Genomic DNA, 18,267 nt, shown 5'->3' with positions numbered 1-18,267 from the left:
TAGCCAACTGCTGGCTATAAGGAGTCTTATAGCCCATCTTCTAGCTAGCTTGTACAATAGTCAGCTATAAAAGAGTAATATTTTTATCATATATGGCCCACCTTTCATTCTCACAAAACACCTAGGAGCACGTGCTAGAGCTGACTCATCACGAAGAGCCCGCTTCCCTTCTTTCTCCTCTTCTCTCTCATTCAACTCAGCAAAAATATAATATTTTAATTCTTATAGCGTGCTGACTGTATCTTATTGTACTTGTTCTTAGGAAGGATATTAAAAAAGCTACGTACATGTGTCTTCAACGGGCGGGTCATGTTATTGAAAATGGGCACGTGTCATACGTCGCACATGTGTCCGTTCAGCAGTAAGCATGACTTAAAATTGAACAGAAAATGGATTAAAACGGATTAAAAACAGACATTACTTCGTTTGCTCACGCTTGTTAGGCGGCCGTTTCTGTTCGTTTATCCCAAACAGACGAGGCTGGAGCATCCATGCCCCTCTGTTTTTTTAGTGGAGTAGACGTCGGTGTCATGTAGTAGTACTTCCGGGTCTGCAGCCGGCCTCTTTTTTCCCAAATGGTTCCAGTAATCAGCATTGAATCTCGGCAGAACAGAGCAGAGAATGGTTTTGCGGATTCATGAGCTTTCGTTGCCTCGTTTTTCCCCAAATGGTTTCGGGGGAGCAGAACGGATTTTATTCCCTTCTCTTTGCCATGCTCCGGCGAGCTACAATGGCGGTTACCCCATCATCCATGATGATGTTGGATGATGACGACGACGACGACGACCATACTTTGTGCCATGAACTACCAAGCATTTCGATGTTAATCCTAAAGACTGCTGCTACTACTGATATGTACCCATGATGATGTTAAAGGCTCCTTCCCCTAATCAAGTGGGCGACCGGACGATCACCAGAGCTGGTCGAGGTAGTAGTCTCTGGTGACCTCGTCGCTCATCTCGGAGTAGTCCTCCACGCGGCTGGTGGCCTCCGAGCTCTTGAAGCTGAAGCTGTCCTGCGACTGCGGCGCCGCCTTCCTCGACCCGGCGCGCGGCAGGCCCGGCGCAGCGGCGCCATTGTGGCCGTGCCGCTGCCTCGGCGCGCTCTGGCACCGCCCCCTCGCCACGGAGGAGGCCGTGTCCGCCATGTACCGCGGGCTGCTCGACTCCCGCCCGCCCCCGCCGCCGCACGACGGCCGGCCTTTCGCCGGCGAGCCGCTGGGCACGACGGCCGGGAGGCGGGGCGTGTTCTGGGTCGTCTTGGGCTGCCGCGGCTCCAGCTCCCGCAGCTGCAGGCGCGACGGCGGCTTGCACAAGTAGGCGAGCGGCGACGACGGCGGCGGCGCCTGCGGGTCGGCCGCGTACCGGCCAGCGATCCGGGACGACCGGCAACGCAGCTGGCACGTGTCCATCTCCACGATCCGAGGGCTGCGGTCGAACCCGGCGTCCCCGGCACCCCCCTCCGACAGCCGCCGGCGGTGCGCCACCGGCAGCGACGCCTTCCGCTCCTACGCAACAACAACAACAAAAAAACGTCCGATTCATCAGCTTCATCCGACCGAATGTGACCCAAGCCAACCGAAGAAGAAGCATGCATGCATGCACGCACGGTGAAAATGGAATCCTCACCTGCTCGATGGACCTCCGGGACGAGAGGTTCTTGAGGGCGTGCGAGGAGGCCTGCAGCCTCATGAGCGCCTGCAGCCGGTGCAGCGTCGTGGCCGCCTGCTTCCTCACCAGGTAGCCGCGCACCAGGGCTTGCAGCTTCACCAGCGATTTCAGAGCGCGGAGAGCCTTCCTGGCCTGCGGTCGCGGTACAAATTTCAAATCCTTATTACACTTTACTCCATCAGAGAGCAGTTCTTTAGTACTAGAATCATAGGTTTAATAATAAGTGTGATGGATGACGACTACACCGACTAGGCTTGTGTCACGACGTGCAGAGCCGTGGGAATAAACATATCCTAAGCAGCAGTAGCAAGCAGCAGCAGATTAAACAATGAGCAGTTGCTAACGACTCGGCCAAAGGAAAAGACAGCAGCCATCGCAACGGCACGTAATCCTACAGTGAAGTCAAATCTCCTGCCCAATGCAAATGCAGAGGAATCTACCAATATCCCCTTCACCTATTCATCCACCCACCCTTGGCTGCTTAATTATAACTGTAACAAGTGTAGTACAAATGAAATGAAATGCTAGAAAGTCGCCTAGTAAATCTTCAAACGTTCATCGCAAAATTCAGTCTCATCTTTTTGTTTGAGAGAAGCAATGAAATGAAGCATGGACAGCGTGGTCGTACCAGGTAGCCTCTGAAGGCCTTCTGGATCAAGACGGCCGCGCCCGCCTCGCCGCAGCCGCACGGCCTCGACTGGGAGAGCTCGCCGGCGACGACGGCGGTGACGGAAGGCCTCCGGCTGGCGTCGGCGACGCTGCTCCTCGCCTTGGCGAAGCTCCACCTCCTCCTCTCGATCGGCGGCGCCGCGGTGCTCTGGTCCTTGCTCCCTTCCTTCTTGCCGCCGGTGAGCACCTTCTTGAGCCACCTCATGGCGCGCCCCATGGCGTGACGACCAGCCCTACCTGCGCGAAGAACAGGCACGTCAGGATTCAGCAAGGAAACCACAGAAAGGAACCACGAACTGCAAGAAGAGAGGAAAAGAAAGGATGCCATGGCGTCGACCTGCCTGCGGGGACGAGAAAGCCAAAAGGCCTCGCTCAACCCCAGAAAACGGCACTCCTTTTGGTTTCTGGCGCCGGCGAAACGAAACCTTTAGAGAGGCGCGCGGCGAGGAAACATGGGAGCAGAGGAGGAAAGCGAACTAGGACGAAGCAGAAAAGAGCCAGCGGCGTAGCGCCAAAGAGAGCGGCAGCAGCGGAGTTGGTTGGTGGGTGGAGGTCGCAGTTGGACTTGGATCAGTGAAAGGAAGAAGCCGATGCTCACCTACGTGAAGCCCGGAAGAGGAAACCTTTTCCCCGGACGATCTTTTCAGGCAAACCCACCCACCCCACCCCAACGAACCAACAGTGGAAAAACAGCGGCAGCGAAGGAAGAGAGAGGCGCAGCGGCGGGGAAGGTAGGAGGAGGAGAAAGGAACGGACGCGTGTTTGCGTTCTCAGTTTCACACTCACCTCGCCTGCCTGCCTGTGACCTGAGGTAGGGGCGTAAAAAGATTCCCCCGGCCTGTCTACGATGAGGCCGAGCGCAAGGCAACAAAGCAAGGGCACGCACACGACGCCACGAGCAAAACGAGACGCGAGAGGAAACGAACGGGGGCGACGATGGACGCGGGAGGATGGAAGAAAAACTGGAGCCGGCAATCATGGTGGCATCTCACCTCGCCTCGCCTCAAAAACCTCGTCCGCCGCTGCGGCGCGGGTCGTCGCCGTCGTCGTCCCGGCTGGGGCGCGGCCCCCCTCTCGCTGCGGGCTGGCGCGGCTTTTGGAGGGGCGGGTGTGGCCAAGAGGTGACGCCAAGATCCCGATCCTGCGAATGATTATATTTCCGGCGGGGCTTGGCTGGTGATAGGACGGGCGGGTGCACGGGACGAGACGAGATCGTGGAGCCGTATCGCCTGGTGCCCGGCGCCCTGCGCTGGTACCGAGAGGGCTTTAGCTGGTTCCCCGGTTCCCACTTCCCTCTCTCTCGGGGGTGTGACGCCGGTGGTGCTCTCTCTCGCCGGTACGCTGCCGGCGGTACTGCTCGTGGTACGTGCACCGATCCGGTCAAATTTATGTTTTGGGCTGCTTCCTTCCTTTCACTGTCGCCTTGGCTCGTCCGGAGCTATATATGGCTCTGTTCAAAGGGGGGCACGGGGGTTGTATACGCGCGTGGACCATCGTCGGCTATGGATTACTCCTCTCTACTGGAGTATTAACCAACACGATCCGTGCAGCGAAACCATAAACGCGTCTCCATCGCCAGACACTAAAACGCAAGTAAATATCCCGGACGAACGAACGGTGCACACACTTTTAGGCCTTGTTTGTTTACAGAGACTAGACTAAAAAAAATATTTTTAGTCTCTATATAGGCCCTGTTTGTTTCAGAAGTCCTAGGATTTTTTTAAGTCCCAACTAAAAAGTCTCTAGTCCCTACCCGTTTGTTTCTAAAAGTCCCTAGTCCCTACCCTTCCATAGAGACTTCTTCCTTTAATCTCAAATACCCCATCTTAGTCCCTAAAAGTCCATCCTGTTTGTTTAACATGGGACTAAAACGGACTTTTTTTAGTCCCTACATCAAAAAGTCCCTGAAAACAAACACCCCCATAATCAAACAAGAGGGACTTTTTTTAAGGGACTAAAAACACTTTACTGGAGAGATTATTTTTTTAATCGGACTTAAAAAAGTTTAGTTCCTTGAAAACAAACACCACCTTAGACATCCAATGGGCTTGTTTGTACCAGTTTTGATAACACTCGAGCCACGTGTGGATTGTTTCACTACCAAAGCTCTTTCGCATTGATATAATTCCTTATTTGCTTCTTACAGCTTTGGTTATATTCGAATCACATGCGGATTCACCTCACTAGCAAAGCTGATTCGAAGTTATGTATTTCCTTGTTTGTTTCAGTTTTCATAGAATCCAAATCGCATTGATATAATTTCTTGTTTGTTTCAGCTTTCATAGGATTCCAATCACGTAAGGATTCTTTCCAATGGCAAAGCAGATTCGCATTGATATAATTCCTTGTTTGTTTCAGCTTTCAAATCACGAGTGGATTCACTGCAGTGGCAAAGCTTATTCGCATTGATACAAATCCATGTTTGTTTCAGCTTTCATAGGATTCGAATCACCTACGGATTCGCCCGAGTGGCAAAGCTATTTTTGGATTTATATAATTCCTTGTTTGTTTCAGCTTTCAAATCACCAGTGGATTCACTGCAGTGGCAAAGCTTATTCGCATTGATACAAACCCTTGTTTGTTTCAGCTTTCATAGGATTCGAATCACCTACGGATTCGCCCGAGTGGCAAAGCTATTTTTGGATTTATATAATTCCTTGTTTGTTTCAGCTTTCAAATCACTAGTGGATTCACTGCAATGGCAAAGCTTATTCGCATTGATACAAACCCTTGTTTGTTTCAGCTTTCATAGGATTCGAATCACCTACGGATTCGCTCGAGTGGCAAAGCTATTTTTGCATTTATATAATTCCTTGTTTGTTTCAGCTTTCAAATCACTCGTGGATTCACTGCAGTGGCAAAGCTTATTCGCATTGATACAAATCCTTGTTTGTTTCAGCTTTCATAGGATTCCAATCATGTAAGAATTCGTTCCAATGGCAAAGCTGATTCACATTGATATAATTCCTTGTTTATTTCATCTTTCATAGGATTCAAATCACCTACGGATTCGCTCCACTGGCAAAGCTGATTCTCATTAGTATAATTCCTTGTTTGTTTCAGTTTTCATAGAATTCCAATCACCTACGGATTCGCTCCACTGGCAAAGCTGATTCTCATTAGTATAATTCCTTGTTTGTTTCAGTTTTCATAGAATTCCAATCACCTACGGATTCGCTGGAGTGGCAAAGCTTATTCGCATTGATATTAATCCTTATTTGTTTCAGTTTTCATAGGATTCAAATCACCCGCGGATTCACTGTAATGGCAAAACTTATTCGCATAGATATTATTCCTTATTTGTTTCAGATTTCATAGGATTTGAATCACCTGTAGATTCGCTGCAATGGCAAAGCTTATTCATACTAGCAAAAGAGCCCGTGCGTTGCAACGGGAGAATGCAACGGCTGAGAATCATGCTCGAAGGCATAGATATTCTAGTGGAAGCAATTGACAAAATCAAAGTTTTAAATTGTTACGGCTTCTCCACAAGCTTTTGCTTCTGTGTTTGCTGCATCAGCCTCACGATGCCATGGTCACTATCTCGCGATATGGGAAAATCTGGAGGGAGAGGCAATTAAAAAACAATTTGGTTCTTGCTTTCCAATTAAGATCTGAATGAAGACGTTGTGGTGTCACGAGACGGCCCTCTTAATTTCCATGACGACACAAAACTGAATGTAAGTAATATTGCTCTAGGAAAATCTACACAAGAGTACACCAAGAGCTGAAGCGACATTTTCTTCATGTAGTATGTAGGAGAAGAAGTTGAAGTCCAGTGGCTTGCTGGTGGGAAGGAGAGTCGTACAAGATGTCAGCATCAAAGAACAGAACTCTCGGGAGGCGGATTGGAAGCTTGTGGTGGTGTTGGTCGACATCCTCCACCATGGATCTTGCAGGTGGGACGTCGGGGAGCACACTCCCTCCTTCCTCTGTCCACCACATGCCCACCATATGGACGGTGGCGGTGCCGGGTCACGGGCAGCCGGATCTGAGGCGGGGTAGGAGCAGGTCCATGCCTCGATTCGGCGGTGGCTCGTCTGTCACGCCCTAGTGCCTGACATCGTCGCGTTTTGTTCCGTGGCTGGTTAGATCCGCGAGGCCACGGTGGAGTGTTCTGGAGTGCGAGGGTTGGCCGCCGCTTGAGGCGGTAGGTGGCGGGGTCTGGGCAGAAGCATGGGGGGGGGGAGATGTGGAGCGCACGACGGGGGAAGGATGGTGGACAGGGTGGAGAAGAGGAGGAACGGCCAGGAGAAAGAGGAGGCGTGGCGGCGCCGACCGGGAGGAAGGGGATGTGGTGGGTGGCGAGGAATCCATTGTAGCCGGGCTAGGCGACGGCCCTGAGTGGCTTCGCACGGGAGGAGATGGTAGTAGCAGGATCTAGGAGCTCTGCCTTCGGCCTACCCGCCCCCCTGTAAGCACACAACGCCCACTGTCCTCCCCGTCGTGAAGCAACACGCTCGCCGACGAGCCCAGCAGAAGTTATTCCCCCTTCCACCTTCTCTGCCACCGGAGAATAGGGGTGGGCATAAAAATCGAGAACCGAAGACCGGAGCCGAAATAACTGGGACCGAAGCCGAAAAAACCGAGGACCGACGCTTCGGTTGTTCATTCGGTTAGTGATTGGCAGAAACCAAAATTACATCGGTGAGTCCGGTCGTTGTAACCTAATGACCGAAGTGCCGAACTACACTGTATTAGTTAAGTAAGCCCAATGGCCCATCCACGTTGATAGACTCTGCAACAACGGACAAAGCCTTTTTTCATTCTTTATTCCCAGCACACATCTAAAGAAACACATACCCCAGCGCCGTCGCCTCCATTTTCTCTCCTCACTCAATCTCAGGAGCATTGTGCGCATAAATCTTTGACAAATATCATAACACAGTCTCACGGCAACGATAAACTGCACCATGCTAAGCATGAATTAAATTATGCAAGAAAAGAAATGAAGTTTGCGATTTCACCTTGTGGCCTTCAGCAGCTAGGTTCTCCTCCACTGCTGATGCCTCTGGTGAGGCAGCCATACTCTCGTGTGCCTGCACACCTTCAGCTCCATAGCCTCCAACTGCAGCTGCTGTGTAGTAGTCTGATGCCATGATCTTGTCCAGCTTAGCCCTCACCGCAGCATCTACAGCCAAAAGGCACAGGTTTCAGTCAGCAATCACTTCCAACCAAACCAAGCAACAAATCTACTACTACATCAACATCACTCACAAGTAACAGAGGAGCCAGGGTGGATGGGCTCGTCGGCACGGGCGAGCCATAAGCGGGCATGGTGCGCACAGGCCTGGAGCGCGTCGCGGTGGGAGACGTCGACCGCGGAAGCAGGGCAAGCCGCGACGAGGGCGGCCACAGCGGATACGACGTCGAGGTCGCCCTCCACGAGCAGGTCCACGGCGTCGTCCCCGACGCAGTCGTAGGTGATGCAGCTGCTCCGCTCGTGCTCGCGCGCGGCCATGGTGGCGATGAAGTCGCTCTGCGGCTTGACGTTGAAGAGGGCGCCGAAGTAGACGAGCGCGAGGAGGTCCTGGACGGACGAATCGGAGCCCGAGGCGGACGAGGCGGGGGCAGGGGGGACGGAGGCGGAGACCTCCTCGGCGACGGCGACGACGAGCGGGGCGTGGAGGCGCTCGAGCTCGTCGATGACGGCGGCGAGGGTGGGCTTGGAGCGCATCACGTCCTTCTGCTCCTGGCTGAGCGTCCTGCCGGCGGCGACGGCCTCCTCCATCTGCGCGATGCCTACTGGAGAAGATAGAACAAAGGAGTGCGGGTGGGATTCTCGCAAAACGCAGGGGTTAATTTGCAAAACTGAAACGTTTTCTCAGATACCACTTAAAGAGGGACCGCGGGTTGAATAGCCGAAAACAGAAGGACTTTTTTGCAAAACAGCCGCGACGTACGGCACAAGCGATCCGTGGTTTATTATTAGAGGAGATTGATATAATCCCTTCTTTGTTTTAGTTTTCAAAGGATTTGAATCACGTGAGGCTTTGCTGGAGTGGCAAGCTGATCCGCATTGATATAGTCCCTTATTTTTTCCAGGTTTCATAGGATTTGAACCACATGTGGATTCACTGCAATGGCAAAGCTTATTCCCATTGATATGCTTACTTGTTTGTTTAAGCTTTCATAAGATTCGAATCACCTGCAGATTCGCTGAAGTGGCAAAGCTTATTCGCACTGATATTATTCTTTATTTGTTTCGTTTTTCATGGGATTCAAATTACGTGCGGCTTTGCTTCACTGACAAACCTTATTCGCATTGGTATAATTCCTTCTTTGTTTCGTCTTTCATTGGATTCGAATCACTTGTGGATTCGCTGGAGTGACAAAGCTGATTTGCATTTATATAATTCCTTGTTTGTTTCAACTTTCATAGGATTTGAATCACTTGTGGATTCGCTACAGTGGTAAAGCTTATTCGCATTGATATAATTATTGTTGGGTTCTACGTAGGTGCATCGACTCCAATAGAAAAAAATTCTACGCACAGAACAACCAAGAACATGCTACAGAGACGGATCACACATCGTTACCACTAGACGCGTAGTGTCGTCAGCAGAAGTAGAGTTGGGCACACGAGGGAGTGATACATCTCCATCGTATCTACTTTTCCAAACTCTTTTGCCCTTGTTTTGGCCTCTAATATGCATGATTTGAATGGAACTAACCCGGACTAACGCTGTTTTCAGCAGAATTGCCATGGTGTTGTTTTTGCGCAGAAATAAAAGTTCTTGGAATGACCTGGAAATTTATGAAGAATTTTTGTGGAATATATAAAAAATACTGGCGTAAGAATCAACGGAGGAAGTGGAGCGTGGAGCCCACAAGCCCACCAGGCGCGCCCCCCTAGCCGCGCCTCGCAGGCTTGTGGGGCCCACAAAGCTCCACCGCCTCCAATCTCAGCTCTATTTAGCCCCTTTCGTCCGGAAAAAAATCAAGGAGAAGAGTTCATCGCATTTTACGATACGAAGGTGCCGCCACCTCCTGTTCTTCCTCTGTAGGGAAGATCTAGAGTCCGTTCTGGGCTTCGGAGAGAGGAGATCGTCGCCATCGTCATCACCAACCTTCCTTCATTGCCAATTCCATGATGTTCTTCACCATTCGTGAGTTATTTCATCGTAGGCTTGCTGGACGATGATGGGTTGGATGAGATCTATCATGTAATCGAGTTAGTTTTGACGGGGATTGATCCCTAGTATCCACTATGTTGTGAGATTGATGTTGCTACTACTTTGCCATGCTTAATGCTTGTCACTAGGGCCCGAGTGCCATGATTTAAGATCTGAACCTATTATGTTCTCGTCAATATATGTGAGTTCTTGATCCTATCTTGCAAGTTGTAGTCACCTACTATGTGTTAAGACCCGGCAACCCCGGAGTGACAATAGCCGGAACCACTTCCGGAGATGAGCATAGTATGAGGAGTTCATGTATTCACTAAGTGTTAATGCGTTGGTGCGGTTCTTTATTAAAAGGAGAACCTTAATATCCCATAGTTTCCATTAGGACCCCGCTGCCACGGGAGGGATGGACAATAGATGGCATGCAAGTTCTTTCCCCTAAGCACGTATGACTATATACGGAATACATGCGTACATTACATTGACGAACTGGAGCTAGTTACATATCTCTCTGTGTTATAACTGTTGCATGATGAATAGCATCTGGCATAATCATCCATCACCGATCCAATACCTATGAGTTTTTCCTACTGGTCATTGCTACGTTACTTTGTTGCTACTGCTGTCACTGCTGCTACTATTACTCTGTTGCTACTGTTGTTACTTTGCTGCTACTGCTGTCACTTCGCTGCTACTAGTTACTGTTGCTACTCTTGCTATCACACTACTCTGCTACTGATACTTTTCTGCAGATACTAAGTCTTTCAGGTGTGGTTGAATTGACAACTCAATTGCTAATACTTGAGAATATTCTTTGGCTTCCCCTTGTGTCAAATCAATAAATTTGGGTTGAATACTCTACCCTCGAAAACTGTTGCGTTCCCCTATACTTGTGGGTTATCAAGACCTTTTTCTGGCACCGTTACCGGGGAGGCACAACTATATTCTCTGAGTCACTTGGGATTTACGTCTGCTGGTCACTATGAGGAATCAAAAAGATCCAAGAACTAAAGTCTTTCCCTCAACTACGAGGACAGGTAAGGAACTGCCATCTAGCTCTGCACTTGATTCACCTTCAGTTATGAGTAAGTTTGCGACACCACCTCCTGCTAGAAATTTTGATGTGTCGCCCGTGCTTGATGATGCTACTTCTGGTGCCCATGATGCTTATGATGATGCTATGCTTGATACTGCTTTGCCACTTGGTGCATTCCTTGATGCACAAATTGCTAGAGTTGCTGCTAGATGTGATGATACTTCTGAAACTGTTGATACTATTGAAGTAAAACCTGCTATTTTGCCTGTTAGAACTAGCTCTCCTAGATATGAATTGCTTGATATGCCTGAGTGTTATGTTATGGAGGGAGAGATAGCTGAGGACTTTCTTGCGTGTAAGGATACCTATGATGTTGATAAATTACTATGCAAGTGGAAAGAAAAATCTCTGAACGCTAGGATGAAATACGACCCGAAGTTTGCTACTTCGCCTATCTTCGTGACCGATAAGGATTATGAATTCTCTGTCGGCCCTGAGTTAATCACTCTGGTCGAATCTGATCCTTTTCACGGTTATGAGTCTGAAACAGTTGTAGACCATCTTACCAAACTACACGATATAGCCACCCTATTCACTAGTGAGGAAAAGATCCGCCACTACTATATCCTTAGGTTGTTTCCTTCTCGCTAAAGGATGATGCTAAGACCTGGTTCACTTCTCTTTCTCCTGGTTGTGTGCGTAACCCCCAGGATATGATCTACTACTTCTCTGAAAAATATTTCCCTGCCCATAAGAAGCAAGCTGCCTTACACGAAATATACAACTTTGCGCAGGTTGAACAAGAGAGTCTCCCACAAGCTTGGGGGAGGCTCGTCCAGCTACTGAATGCTTTGCCTGATCACCCTCTTGAGAAGAATGAAATACTTGATATCTTCTATAATGGACTAACTGATGCTTCTAAGGACCACCTAGATAGTTGTGCCAGTTGTGTTTATAGGGAACGAACTGTAGAACAAGCTGAGATCCTATTGAATAATATCTTGTGCAATGAGAATGCTTGGACTATTCCCCAACCACCTCCAAAGCCAACTCCTAAGAAAAGAGGTATCCTATTCCCCAGTCCTGAAGATATGCAAGAAGCTAAGAAATCTATGAAAGAGAAAGGCATTAAATCTAAAGATGTCAAAAATCTACCACCTATCGAAGAGATCCATGGTCTTGATAACCCGATACACGTAGTAGAGGTAAATTCTCTTCGTAGATTCAATGAGAGTGATATTCCTTTTGATAAACCTGCTAGCTTATGCGTGGATGAATTTGATAACTTTGTTGCCAAACAACAGAGTTTCAATGATTATGTTAGCAGACAATTGGAACAGAATGATCGCATGCTTAGTCATTTAAGTGCTTGCGTGGACAGAAATGTCAATGATCTTAAGCTCCTGAGTAAACATGCCTCTATGGTTACTACTCAAGTAGAACAAGTACTTAAGGCTCAGAATGACTTGCTCAATGAGATGAATGACAATTCTGTTAGAGTCGTCACTAGAGGCTGTAGAATGACCCAGGAACCTTTGTATCCTGAGGGTCATTCTAAGAGAATTGAGCAAGATTCTCAAGGAGTTAGCACTAATGCACCTAGTCATCCTAGGAAGAAAAAGAAAGATGATAGGAACTTGCACGCTAGCAACCCTGTTACACCTGAGAATCCAAACGATGTCTTTGTCTCTGATGACGAAACACAATCTGGTGATGAACATGAGCCTAATGATAATATCAATAGTGATGTTCATGATGATGCTCAACCGAGCAATGATAAGGATGTGGAGATTAAACCTGTTGATCTTGATAACCCACAACCTAAGAATAAGAGATACGGCAAGAACGACTTTGCTGCTAGGAAGCATGGTAAAGAAAGGGGACCATGGGTTCAGAAACCCATGCCCTTTCCTCCCAAACCATCCAACAAAAAGGATGATGAGGATTTTGAGCGATTTGTTGAAATGATTAGACCTATCTTTCTGCAAATGCGTTTGACAGATATGCTCAAAATGTCTCCGTATGCTAAGTACATGAAGGATATTGTGACTAATAAGAGGAGGATACCTGAGGTTGAGATTTCCACCATGCTTCCTAATTATACCTTCAAGGGTGGAACTCCTAAGAAACTAGGTGATCCCGGAGTGCCCACTATACCTTGCTCCACTAAAGGAAACTACGTTAGAACTGCTTTATGCGACCTTGGAGCTGGTGTTAGTGTTATGCCTCTCTCTCTTTATCGTAGGCTTGAACTGGATAAGTTGAAACCCACTGAAATCTCTCTGCAAATGGCCGTCAAATCAACTCTTTTCCCTATCGACATTTGCGAGGATGTGCCTGTTGTGGTTGCTAACGTTATTATCTTAACACACTTTGTTATTCTGGATATTCCCGAGGACGATGCCATGGCGGTCATCCTTGGAAGACCCTTTTTAAACACTGCAGGGGCTGTTATTGATTGCAACAAAGGCAATGTCACTTTCCATGTCAACGGTAATGAGCATACGGTGCACTTTCCAAAGAAACAATATCGAGTACATTGCATCAATGCTATCGAAAAAACTTCATCGATTCTTATTGGGAGCTTTGAATGCCCTATTCCTCCTGTTAAAATGAAGTATGATTTGCTTGTTGGGGATATCCACATCCCCATTGAGGTAACCTAGTGGTTATTCGGAAATTCTCCGTCTTCTTTTGCGATTCGATAAAGTTTGTCAAGGAGACTTGATCAATCTCATTGACGGATTTCTTTCGATGACCATGAGATGGATGAATCGAGGAGTCACAAACCTCTGTTCCAAGCTTTCACCTTTGGTTGCTTGGAAGAAAAATTATAGATTTAGTTTAGTTTTCCCTATTTTCTGTCTTAGCGTCCCGTAGAAAAGTACCCCGAAAATAAAATTTCTCCGAACGCCCTGAAAATCAAGTATGATTTTTTCTGGATTTTTTTGAAAAATACTGAGACGAAGAGCTAGTGAGGGAACTGCACGAGTGGGCCATAAGCCGTGGAGGCGGGCACCCCTGGCCGCGCCACCCAGGCTTGTGGGGCCCACGTGCACCCCTCCACTTATTCTAGCTCCCATCTGCTTGTCCTACCTCCAGAAAAAATCATTTCGCAGCTCAAACCCGTGTTCTTGCTCTTCTTGCTGGGATTTTCGATCTCCTTGTGCAAAGCACCATTCACCAAGATGTTTTGGGGAAATTACTCCTTGGTAAGTGACTCCTCCATTGGTCCAATTAGTTTTTGCTCTAGTGCCTTATACTTCGCGTATTTTTGCTGCCTTGGTGACCCTGTTCTTGAGCTTTGATTGCTAATTTTAGCTGGTCCCAAGTAGTTTTGATGCGTAATATGGCCTCTAGGCACTTGTTGGAGTAGTTGCTATGAGTTTTCTTGGGCCTTGTCCACTTTTCCTTAGAGTCACTAAAATTTCAGAAATTTTCACAGATAGAAAAGGGAAAAGATGAGGAGGTTCTTTAGAGGCTCTTCAAGCCGTGACCTCAAGGATGATGGGAATGAGAAGAAGAAACCCAAGTATCCGGCCCCCGAGTTGCAGAAGTTCGAGTGTGCGAATGACCAAGCGATGTGTTCTTACGCGCCGACGGACTTTATGAGGACTTTTATCACTTTGTGGAGAACGCAGGCCTTACCACCGCCGTTGAAGATAAGTGTCCGCAATACCTCCTCATCACTAATATTTTCATGCAAAGCTTTAACTTCTATCCAAGGAAGAATCCTCCTATGGTTGAGTTCAAATTATATGATATCCCCCGACGCTTGTCACTTCAGGATTTTTGCAATGTTTGAAAATTACCTTATGTTGGGGATATTCATGAACCTCGTCCACGGGACTTGGAGGCTTTCATAGATACTATTGCTGTAGGATAAGAGAGAGGAGTGTCTTGCGCTAGAGTTGCTAGCATACATTTTCCCGTGCTTCGGTACTTCTCATCTTCTCATTATTCGTGGGAAAATGTTTGATTGGTCGTGGGAAAGATGGATCCCTTAGCTCCCCAGATCTTGCGGTCTTGCCCGAAGCCCTTTATAATGATAAAACTTATAGCTTGGGCCCTATAGTAGCTCAACGGTTGAACACAAACCGTTCTAAAGGCGTTATCTATGGAGGTATCTATGCTAGCTACCCGTCTTCCTAGACATTTTGAGATACCTATTAGACTGGACGAGGAAGAAGAGATTCTTCTTCCCGAGAGATATCTAGATTATGATAGCATGGTTCGCCATGACTTTCTTGATAGAGATATAAATAGAATGATGATTTATAACCTTGTATTTAGTCAGGGTACTCGTGAGACTATTACCTTGCCTGATCCTTCTTTGTTCAATCTTCATACATGCATGTACATTATTATGCCCTCGGACATCTACGCATATTGGGGCATAGCCCAACAACAGGTGCCCGTGCCCGAGCTACCAGTCGAGTACCAGACGCCAGTTTATCAGTGGGAGCCAGAGGAGCTCACACAGCAGTGGCATCCTCAGTCCACTCCGGAGTACCCCGGAGACGGTTATTTCCCTCCTTGGGAGTAGACCAACTTAGGCCAAAAGCCTAAGCTTGGGGGAGTACGTGTTTCTCACCGACTTTATATTCTTGCTTACGCTTTCACTTTGTTAGTCGGTGTTCACACTTTGCCACTGTATCATCCATGCTAGTTTATTTCTTCCTCTCGTTTTCTTTTCGTGTGTTTGTCTAGTTTGAGAATACCCAAAAATATTTTCTTGTTCTTCTTTTGCTTGTTGGGAGCTTTCCCGTGTAAATAGTTTTTGTTTTTCTTTGGGTCAAGGTAGAAGACCATGGTTACAATGTTTAGTGGCTCTCGCATGCATATCTGTTTATCTGTCAAAGAGCCATATTACTTTGTCTTCTCCTTTGTGTTTTCTTGCAGATTCCAGCTTAGTCCAATGCACGAGCACTCTTATTATTGTTCACATCGTTCGGTCGTGCAAGTGAAAGGCAATAATGACGATATATGATGAAGTGACTGAGCCTGGAAAAGTTGGTATGAACTCGATCTATTTTGTTTTTGTAAATATGACTAGCTCATCGTTCCTGATTCAACTTTGTTGTGAGAGAAACATGTTTGCAATGACAACTTAGAGATCATAGTTTATGATGCCATGCTTAATTAGCTAGGAGCTTATAATGGTTTGTCTTGGATGCCAACATGAATTTTGAGATGACTATGATGTAGTATGATAGGATGGTATCCTCCTTTGAATGATTCAAGTGGCTTGACTTGGCGCATGTTCACGCGTGTAGTTGAAACAAAATCAACATAGCCTCTATGATATTCATGTTCATGGTGATTTATGTCCTACTCATGCTTGCACTCAATGTTGGTTAATCTCAATGCATTTTGACGACTGTTGTCGCTCTCTAGTTGGTCGCTTCCCAGTCTTTTGCTAGCCTTCACTTGTACTAAGTGAGAATACTGCTTGTGCATCCACTTCCATAAACCCAAAGTTGTTCCATATGAGTCCACAATACATACCTATATGCGGTATCTACCTGCCGTTCCAAGTAAATTTGCATGTGCCACTCTCTAAACATTCAAGAAATAATCTGTTTTGCATGCCCGAACCGCTCATGTGGCGAAAAGGGACGATCAGCATCTTCCATGCTAGGCGTGTTATCCTCGATATGTGTTTATTCACTATCATTCACTAGAAAGGGGCCGGTAATTGGGATGCCCAGTTCCATGCTCAAATCGAAAAGATAATTGCAAACAAAACTCCCCCTGGATTGATGTTGGTATGGACGGCACCCGAGTATTCGGCTAGTCGTGGAGCGTGATTGATCGATGGTGGGGGGGGGTCAAAACTTTACTTTTATGTTTGGGAACCGCCTATAGCATGTGTAGCGTGGAAGATGGTGAAAACTCTTGGTCATTGCGTTGACAATGAAAGCATGCCACCCAAAATTATTATCTCTATTTTCAAAGCTTGAGCTGTGGCACCTCTGCAAATCAATGCTTCCCTCTGCGAAGGGCCTGTCTATTTATGCTCCTGTTGAGCCATCCTCTTCTTACAAAAGCACCAATTAGAGAGCACCTCTGTCATTTTTATGCTTTGCTTTTAACTTTGATTGAGTATGACCATGAATTACAATGTTTAGTTAGCCCTTGGTCTTTGAAGGTGCTCTGCATTTATGTTTTGCGGTCTCAGAAAGAGCTAGCGAGATACCATCTGCTCGTACTGCTTCATGATTGTTTTTATTGAAGTGTTGACGTTTGAAACTTATTATTATTTGCTCACTAGTTGATTATGCAATTGATATGAGTTTACCGTGAGACCTAGATGTTATTTGCTTATGTGGTTAGCTTGTGATTTTGCTGAAATTCTGGATATGAGTTAGACATAGTTGCAACAACAAGATCAAACAGAGTTCATAAAAGTTTTTCTTTTGTCTCTTTCAGTTTGTCAACTGAATTGCTTGAAGACAAGCAAGGTTTTAAGCTTGGGGGAGTTGATACGTCTCCATCGTATCTACTTTTCCAAACTCTTTTGCCCTTGTTTTGGACTCTAATTTGCATGATTTGAATGAAACTAACCCGGACTAACGCTATTTTCAACAGAATTGCCATGGTGTTCTTTTTGCACAGAAATAAAGTTCTCGGAATGACCTGGAAATTTACGGAGAATTTTTGTGGAATATATAAAAAATACTGGCACAAGAATTAGCGGAGGAAGTGGAGCGTGGAGCCCACAACCCACTAGACGCGGCCCCCTTGGCCGCGCCTCGCAGGCTTGTGGGGCCCACAAAGCTCCACCGCCTGCAATCTCAGCTCAATTTAGCCTCTTTCGTCCGAAAAAAATCAAGGAGAAGAGTTCATCGCGTTTTACGATACGGAGGCGCCGCCACCTCCTGTTCTTCCTCTGGAGGGCAGATCTGGAGTCCGTTCTGGGCTCCGGAGAGGGGAGATCATCGCCATCGTCATCAGCAACCTTCCTTCATCGCCAATTCCATGATGCTCTTCACAGTTCGTGAGTAATCTCATCGTAGGCTTGCTGGACGGTGATGGGTTGGATGAGATCTATCATGTAATCGAGTTAGTTTTGACGGGGATTGATCCCTAGTATCCACTATGTTCTGAGATTGATGTTGCTACTACTTTGCCATGCTTAATGCTTGTCACTAGGGCCCGAGTGCCATGATTTCAGATCTGAACCTATTATGTTCTCGTCAATATATGTGAGTTCTTGATCCTATCTTGCAAGTTGTAGTCACCTACTATGTGTTATGACCCGGCAACCCCGGAGTGACAATAGCCGGAACCACTCCCGGAGATGACCATAGTATGAGGAGTTCATGTATTCACTAAGTGTTAATGCGTTGGTCCGGTTCTTTATTAAAAGGAGAACCTTAATATCCCGTAGTTTCCATTAGGACCCCGCTGCCATGGGAGGGATGGATAATAGATGTCATGCAACTTCTTTTCCCTAAGCACGTATGACTATATATGGAATACATGCCTACATTACATTGACGAACTGGAGCTAGTTACATATCTCTCTGTGTTATAACTGTTGCATGATGAATAGCATCTGGCATAATCATCCATCACCGATCCAATGCCTACGAGTTTTTCCTACTGGTCCTTGCTATGTTACTTTGCTGCTACTGCTCTCACTGCTGCTACTGTTACTGTGTTGCTAGTGATGTTACTTTGCTGCTACTGCTGTCACTTTGCTACTACTGGTTACTGTTGCTACTGTTACTGGTTACTGTTGCTATCACACTACTCTGCT

At 47.1% G+C, this 18,267-nt stretch overlaps 2 protein-coding genes across 4 annotated transcripts; both read right to left on the bottom strand.

The window, feature by feature from the left end:
- Positions 1 to 656: 656 nt before the first annotated feature.
- Positions 657 to 3,778, bottom strand: LOC123416014 (protein IQ-domain 26-like). Of its 3 annotated transcripts, none has more exons than XM_045106772.1 (4): positions 3,332 to 3,778; positions 2,299 to 2,576; positions 1,629 to 1,802; positions 657 to 1,507 (listed from the first exon to the last, which is right to left on the bottom strand). In XM_045106772.1, exons 2-4 carry the CDS (start codon positions 2,554 to 2,556, stop codon positions 911 to 913), a joined length of 1,029 nt encoding a protein of 342 aa, XP_044962707.1. In that variant the 5' UTR covers positions 2,557 to 2,576; positions 3,332 to 3,778; the 3' UTR covers positions 657 to 910. The 3 variants fall into 3 exon arrangements, with proteins under 3 accessions (XP_044962707.1, XP_044962706.1, XP_044962709.1); XM_045106771.1 differs by lacking the exon at positions 3,332 to 3,778 and adding an exon at positions 2,677 to 3,325; XM_045106774.1 differs by lacking the exon at positions 3,332 to 3,778 and adding an exon at positions 2,938 to 2,991.
- Positions 3,779 to 7,198: 3,420 nt separating this feature from the next.
- LOC123415998 lies at positions 7,199 to 8,070 on the bottom strand. The gene is made up of 2 exons (XM_045106770.1): positions 7,557 to 8,070; positions 7,199 to 7,470 (listed from the first exon to the last, which is right to left on the bottom strand). Exons 1-2 carry the CDS (start codon positions 8,068 to 8,070, stop codon positions 7,256 to 7,258), a joined length of 729 nt encoding a protein of 242 aa, XP_044962705.1. The 3' UTR covers positions 7,199 to 7,255.
- Between the last annotated feature and the right edge of the window lie 10,197 nt (positions 8,071 to 18,267).

Source organism: Hordeum vulgare, chromosome 1H (assembly GCF_904849725.1).
Source record: "Hordeum vulgare subsp. vulgare chromosome 1H, MorexV3_pseudomolecules_assembly, whole genome shotgun sequence".
Lineage (NCBI taxonomy): Eukaryota > Viridiplantae > Streptophyta > Magnoliopsida > Poales > Poaceae > Hordeum > Hordeum vulgare.
This window is presented reverse-complemented; position numbering and strand designations above follow the sequence as displayed.